Source organism: Anser anser, assembly GCF_964211835.1.
Source record: "Anser anser genome assembly, chromosome: 16".
NCBI classification, from domain to species: domain Eukaryota; kingdom Metazoa; phylum Chordata; class Aves; order Anseriformes; family Anatidae; genus Anser; species Anser anser.
The window spans coordinates 1,112,880-1,120,101 of NC_139737.1; the positions used below are offsets into that span (position 1 = coordinate 1,112,880).

At 60.7% G+C, this 7,222-nt stretch overlaps 1 protein-coding gene across 1 annotated transcript; it reads left to right on the forward strand.

Moving 5' to 3' along the window:
* Positions 1–4,348: 4,348 nt before the first annotated feature.
* PDRG1 (p53 and DNA damage regulated 1) lies at positions 4,349–6,031 on the forward strand. The gene is made up of 5 exons (XM_083802050.1): positions 4,349–4,525; positions 4,613–4,688; positions 4,790–4,864; positions 5,207–5,287; positions 5,611–6,031. The coding sequence occupies exons 1-5, from the start codon at positions 4,442–4,444 to the stop codon at positions 5,691–5,693; spliced, it is 399 nt and encodes a 132-aa protein (XP_083658176.1). The 5' UTR covers positions 4,349–4,441; the 3' UTR covers positions 5,694–6,031.
* The last annotated feature ends 1,191 nt before the right edge of the window (positions 6,032–7,222 follow it).

Consider the following 7,222-nt stretch of genomic DNA (forward strand, 5'->3'; position numbering starts at 1 on the left):
CCGCCCGGTCCCCGCCGAGCCCCCGCGGCGGCCGGGGGGGGCTGCGCGGTGCCAGCGGGAGCGGCCCCGGGCCCGGCCCAGCCCCCGGGGCCGGCCCCACGGAACGGGGAGGGTCGGGGGGGGGGCTGGGAACACGGAGGTGCGGTGCCTCTGCTGCCCCAGCGCGGGGACCTGGGGACATGGGGACACCAAAGGACATGGGGACACCCCAGGGACATGGGGACACCAAGGGACATGGGGACAGCCCAGGGACATGGGGACATGGGGACACCAAGGGACGTGGGGACATGGGGACACCCAAGGACATGGGGACACCCCAGGGACACGGGGACATCACAGGGACATGGGGACAGCCCAGGGACATGGGGACATGGGGACACCAAGGGACGTGGGGACATGGGGACACCCAAGGACATGGGGACACCCCAGGGACACGGGGACATCACAGGGACATGGGGACAGCCCAGGGACATGGGGACATGGGGACACCAAGGGACGTGGGGACATGGGGACACCCAAGGACATGGGGACACCCCAGGGACATGGGGACACCAAGGGACATGGGGACAGCCCAGGGACATGGGGACATGGGGACACCAAGGGACGTGGGGACATGGGGACACCCAAGGACATGGGGACACCCCAGGGACATGGGGACATCACAGGGACATGGGGACATGGGGACATCACGGGGACACCAAGGGACACGGGGACACCACGAGGACACAGGGACATGGGGACACCACGAGGACACAGCCGCCAGGCTCCTGCCCAAGGCCACCAGGCCCCTACCAGGGCAGCCCGAGGGAGGGAAGGGGGGAGCCGCTGGGGCTGTTCCCCCCCCCCGCAGCCAGGACCTGCCGGCCTGAACCCGAGCCCTGCTTCGGAAGGAGGGACCCAGCTCTGGGAAATCCCACGAGGAGCCCCACGGAGGTGAAGCGCCGAGGCCTCCGGGCAGGCCGTGGGCACCGACCGGGCTTTGTGTGCCAGCTGCGCCCTGGTCCTGCCCCGCTCCTCGGCCCCGCTCCATTCGCTGCCCACCACCGCTCGGTGCCAGCGGCGCCGGGGGACCCGGGAGGGAGGGAAAGGGCAAAAAGCTCCTTTGCAGGGTGTCTCCAGGGAGGGTGAGCGCATGAGGGCAGCTGCCTCGTTACGGCAGCCCCAGCCCGGAGGACGGACCCTCGCTTGCTGCGTGCAGCCCCCGAGGCTCGCCCCGGCGCGGCTGCGGGCGGAGGAACCGAACGCGTGGACGGAGCCTGGCCCACGGCTGGCACGCCGCAGCACGCAGAGAGGGGGAGCCTGTTTTATCCCAGAAAACGTGGCCAGCTTCCCAAGCCCGCCTTGCACAGCGGTGAGGGGATCAGCCCGAAGCTGGGGAGAGTCTGGGTGCTGGCGCGTGAAGCGAGGGAGCGGGCTGGGGGAGGAAGGCGTTCGTCAGCCCAAGGGAGCAGAGTCAGGCCCTCTGCGAGGCTCCCAGTGCTGCATGTATTAGCATGGGTAATGTGACTTAAACGCCTAACCTTCAGATGCTCCTGACAGATCCCCTCTGCAAACGCCTGCCTGGGGGAGGGGATGCTCCCAGCATCCTGGAGCCAGAAGAAAGGAGCCTGGTGGGGCCACTCAGCGCCAGGGCTCCTCCGGAGCCTGCTGGCCAGGACCTGCTGCAACTCGCTGTGATGAGGGGGATCTGAGCGCTGCTGGGCACCCCCAGCCCTGAGGGGCCTGTCCTGGCCGGGCAACAGGGCAGAGCCAGTGCCACAACCCAAGGGTGATGGTGGGCACAGCCCCAGGGCAAGGGGATGGGGAAACCAGGGGGAAAAGGAGCCGCCTTCCTCCTCAGATCCCGAAACGCCCCCTCCGAAAGTGGAGTTGAATGTCCAAAGTCTGAAAACGCGGTGACTGTGGTTTGATGTCTGATTTATCTTAACAACAGACCCTGGCAGTCACAGGGAAAAATGAGAAAAAAAAACTATAAACATCCCCGAAGCCTTCCCATGCAGCTGTCAGCAGGCAGGCAGGGAGGGTTTCTAGCTGCATAAATAAAAGTGCTGCAAGGAAAAAAAAAAGGAACATGCTGAAACCCAAACCTTCTCTTTGCACAGCAAAACACAGAGTGATGCAAACCAGCCCGTGGCAGCGGGCGGGTGGCCGCTCGCTCCGGCTGCACAGTTTCCCAGGAGGGCACATAAACATGCAATCAATCCAAATGGGCCTCCGGTCTCCGGGCTGAGTCCAGCTTCCAAGCAAGCGGCTTGCCCGTGGCGCCGGATCCAGGAGGAGGAAGGCCGTGATGATTTGTGGCTGGCTCAGAGCCTGGCTCAGGAGAGGCCTGCAGAGCGCGGCACCAGCAGCCGCTGCTGCCCTGGGATCGTTCTCCAGGTGCCCAGGGCTTTGCCATGCCTCCTGCCGCAGCAGGCTCAGCCGCAGCTCCCCACACGCCTGTGCTGAGCTGTGCCCCCCGCATCCGAACAGCCCTGGTGAAACCATGCCTGCATTTCGGTGTGTGCTGGCAACCAGCACAGCCTGCCCCAGAGATGGTCACTGAGCACCTCCCACTGCTGCCAGGACATGACAGAGCATCCCCATCCCATCCCAATCTCACCCCATCCTTATCCCATCCCATCCCATCCCATCCCATCCCATCCCCATCCCCATCCCATCCCCATCCCATCCCATCCCATCCCAATCTCACCCCATCCCATCCCATCCCATCCCATCCCCATCCCCATCCCATCCCCATAGGGCTTCTGCTACCCACGGAGCTTTTTGTCACTGCTCTGAGAAGTGTGTGTCCCCAGGAGGTAAATCCGTCTCCAGCTCTAGTCATGCTCCCAGCACACATGAAAATCAGGCGCGCTGCCTTCTGATCCCATCAAAGCACTAAGGATCAAATGCTGCCTCCGTGCCAGGCAGAAAGCTGGAGCCAGTTGCTCTGCGGTGGATGCTGCGGTGTGAGGCTGCAGGGGCAGGGCAGGTCCTTGCCCCATGCCCCACGCGTGCCGTGTCCCTCTGCAGCTGACCCAGCGCCCACATCGCACGGGGACTCCGCAGGAGCAAACGCTGAGGCTGTGGATGGGGAGCAGCTGCCTCCCAATCCAGCCCTGAAATCTCCAGCCGGCAGCCCCCACCAAAGGGAGTGTTTTTCAGTTTTGGCATTTAGCCCCAATCCTGCTGGTTCTTTTGGTTGGTGTCAGGAAAAAATCCAAACCGAGCCTGAATCACTCCCATCCCGGCCAGGATGCTGTGCATAAGTGCTCATTTCCATCACTTCACTGGGAGCCTTCTTATTTTAGCACATGCTGCCGCAGACTGAGATCTCTCCAGTTAACTGTAACAAATGACCTTATGCGATTAGGGCCAGTAATCTTCCAATCTGGTTAATCTTCCTCCGGGGATTATTTGCACGCAAAGTGCGGTGACCACCGGCCAGCCACCACCTTGCGCCCCTGTCCCCATGCCCTGTGGCCACCCCCCTTGCCCCGGCGGTGCCCTGCAGTGCTGGGTGCCACCGCACCCCCCTCGGGTTATCCCTCAGAGCACGTTTCCACCTCGCAGCCCACCAGGGCCGTGAGCCTGGTGCTCCGCTCAGCCGTTAGCAGTGTTTCCATGCGCCCAGCTCCGCAGCTCTCCAGGCTCCGCAGTGGCACCTCCCAGCACAAAGGACACCGCTGGCTGCAGATCTGCTGCTCTGGGCTCCGTGCAGGACCACCGAGTCACAGAATCATCGAATACCCCGGGTTGGAAGGGACCCACCAGGAGCCCCACTCCTGGCTCCGCACAGGACCACCCAAAACCAGACCCCGTGTCTGAGAACGCCGTCCAAACGCTCCTTGAACTCCCAACAGCTCGGCGCTGTGACCTGGGGAGCCTCTTCCGTGCCCTCCCCTGCCGCAGCTCCGTGCCGTTCCCTCGGGTCCTGCCACTCCCTAACAGCTTTATGTCCTTGTCCCGCGGTGCGCGCGGTGCTCGAGGCGAGGCCGAGCAGAGCAGGACCCCTTCCCTCGGCCGGCAGCCGTGCCGTGCCTGAGGCACCCAGGGCAGGGCCGGCCCTCCTGGCTGCCGGGGTCTGCTCGCTGCCCGACGGAGCCCCTCGCCACAGCAGCAGCGGGGACCTCGGAAGGGTGGGAAGGAGGCGGTGGAAGCCCTTGGCCCGGAGATGCTTGGCCTGGAGATCCCCGGCCTGGAGACCCCCGGCCTGGAGACCCCCGGCCTGCAGGTCCCTGGCCCAGAGGTCCTTGGCCCGGAGGCCCTTGCCCCCCCGCGGCCCGCAGGCCCTTCCCCTAGCGGGGCGCCGAGCTCCGGGCTCCGCTCCCGGCCCGGTCCCGCTGCGGCCGCGCGGGGGCGCGCTGCGGCCCGGCCCCTCCGGGCGCGGAACTCGGGAACGCGGCCGCGGCCTCCGCCGGGCGGGGAGCGGGGACGGAGCGGGCCGGGGCCGGCGGGCATGGCGAGGGACCCGGCCTTCGTGCTGCGCTACCTGGCCGAGGTGGAGGAGCTGGCCGAGGACGTGCTGGCGGCGCGGCAGCAGGTACGGCCCGGCACGGCCCGGCCCGGTACCGCCCGGTGAGGCCTGGCCCGGCCCGGCCCGGCTGAGGCCGCCTCTCTCCCTCCGCAGATCGTGGACCTGGACGTGAAACGCAACCGAAACCGCGAGGCCCTGCGGGCGCTGCACAAGGACCCGGAGCCCGACGGTGAGGCCGGGCCCCGAGCCCTGCCCGGTGCCGGCGGCGAGCACCGGGAGCCCGGTTCTCTGCTGAGCCCCTTCTTGTCTCTCTCCCCCCCCCCCCCGCAGGAAAAGCCATGGTGTGCTTCGGGAACATGTTCGTCGAGCTCCCGAAGTCCCGCACCAAGGAGATGATGCAGAAGGGTACGGAGGCCCCGATAAGGTTGGAGACGGGCAGAGCGATGCTTCCGTGCGGCGCTGGGTTCTGGAGGAGCCCCGAAACGCTTACCGAGGCTGGCTGCTGCCATCGCCCCGCTGCCCTGGGCACGGTCCCAGGGCGCGTTTTGGCTCGAGGCTGCCGGAGGCTCGGTGCCTGCGGGCATCAGGGGCTGAGGTGGGACCTGGAGGTTCAGGAACGCGGCTCAAGAAGGGCCCCTCCTGCCCCCAGGTCTGCGCTTCAGCACCGAGCGTCCCGCAGGTTGTGTGTTGTTTCTGTGCGAACCCCTGAGCCCCCAGTCCTCCTTATCCCTGTCCCTCTTTTCTCAGATCAGGAACATCTGGATGAGGAGATAAACAAGCTGCGGAAAGAGCTGCGTGTCAAGGTCAACCGTCTCTTTGAGGCTCAAGGTAAACGCTCCTGTTCTTGAACCCTACAGTGAGCGCCTGAGAGCAGATGTCAGGAGGAGGTTCCAGAAACTCGAGGTCTGGAGGCTCCTGGGGCCTCTTTTCCTGTCACTTTGCAACTCCTTCCCTGTTCCAGCAATACTGTGCTGCTTTTGCTAGGAAGCTGTTACCCAGCAGCGTGCTGAATGTACTCCCAAAGCACATGGGGGAACCCTGTATCAGCTTCCAGTGCTGCCCCTGCCCTCCCCAGAATTCCTGGAACAGTTTAATGGGGACTACTTAATTTATTTTATAGCAAAACCTTGATTTCCTGCACGTTCTCACAGGTAAAGCTGAGCTGAAGGGATTTAACCTGAACCCCATGACCCCTGAGGAAATGAAACTCATCAATCGCATACTGGAAGGTTGAGGCAGTGGTGCCATCGCTGGGGCTGTCTGCAAACACCACTCGACGTGCTGTGTTCAGGCTGTCACTCGTGGCACTCGCACTCCGTCAGCCATAGCCTCAAAGATTTCCAGAACGCCTGTGTTGCTGGAGCCTCTCTCAGGTGATGGACTGAGCGGACAGGGGAACATCTGGCTCCTCAGCTGCAGCTCCTCTGGCTCTAAACCTTTCCTGCTCCTTGCTGGGGACTGGGTGGCAGAGCACTGCAGAGGCAATGCTGAAACACAGGCACATTCACGGCCTCTGACAAACACCCTCTTGCAAGTGGGATTATTAAAATCAGAGCTGTGGGACATTCCTAACTGTGTGTGTGTGTTTTCAGATTTTTGTGTGAGAGCTTCTGTAGTTTGGCTTCAGAGCTAGGAACAGGAGTAGGAGGAATTGTAAATCCACAGCGTGCCCAAGGCATAGAAGAGCTGTGTGTGCCCGTGGTATTAAAACAAAGTGAAACTGTGCATCTGAAACATGTCAGGAATCTCCTTAAAGAAGTACAGGGATGGACAGAAGGCAGCATCCTTTTAGTCTCACCGGGAAGACACATTCTGCTGTCAAGTTCAGAGGCAAGAGAACACAGAAAGTGAGGCTTTCAAGAACAAGATGAAGGGGTAAAATGTATGTATGTTAATAAAACCCCGCCACTTAAGGAGGGCTGACCAGGGATATTCACTGGGCCTGTCCAGTTGACATGACCAATGATTTCTTCAAAGGCTTTAAAATTTGTCTTCTGCACTACCCTCTTTAGTCTGAACTTGCTACCCCACTACAAGTTAAGACCTTATTAAGTTTTTGAAAAATTAATCATAATTAGTAATGGACTACAGTGATTTACTTTTTTTTGGTACAGGAAACCATCTGCCCTTTCTTTTCCAAACTTCTATAAAGACTGTCTTTAATATAATTTAAGGACTTCAAACATTGCAGTTGTCCGTGTTCCACTGTAGCTCCAGCTAGCTCACCTGTTCTGCCAAACCTAACACAAAGTTGGATCTGACTCTGCCCTTGCTGTGCCTTCCTGCAGCTTTTGCACAGCCACGTCAAACTTCACACAAAACCACCCTTTTCCTGGCTCCGTGACCCACCTTCCAGCACCACAGGTTAGAGGTGTGTCCTCCAGGCAGCCCTGCATTGCCTTGTCTAGTTCCACATGCACTTCAAATTATGCAGAGTTCAAAACAAAATCCTCTGTCAGACTCATTAAAACTGAGGGATTGCTCATTTTTAAAATCTATAAAGCCAACTACTATTTATTTGATCTAAGTTTTTAAATTCTGCAGCTAACACAACATAGCCCAAGTGTTCAAGAAGCAAGGCTGTCCGCTTCAGGCTTACGCTTCAGATATATAAATTAAGAGTAACATCAGCTTATTATCTGATCTGTCTTACCAGTAGCTTTTCAGAAAGCTGCATCTCTTCTGGAAGTGAATGGCAGCACCCTGCCAAGTGCCTGTGTTGTAACTACGCTCTTACATAACCTGGGTAGTACAGCCAGGAAA

Excerpts from the sequence above, each read along its gene's own strand:
- PDRG1 (XM_083802050.1), top strand. The coding sequence starts at position 4,442 with ATGGCGAGGGACCCGGCCTTCGTGCTGCGCTACCTGGCCGAGGTGGAG. Across the intron at positions 4,865-5,206 it reads CAAGGAGATGATGCAGAAGG|ATCAGGAACATCTGGATGAG; the intron begins GTACGGAGGCCC and ends CTCTTTTCTCAG. Across the intron at positions 5,288-5,610 it reads CCGTCTCTTTGAGGCTCAAG|GTAAAGCTGAGCTGAAGGGA; the intron begins GTAAACGCTCCT and ends ACGTTCTCACAG.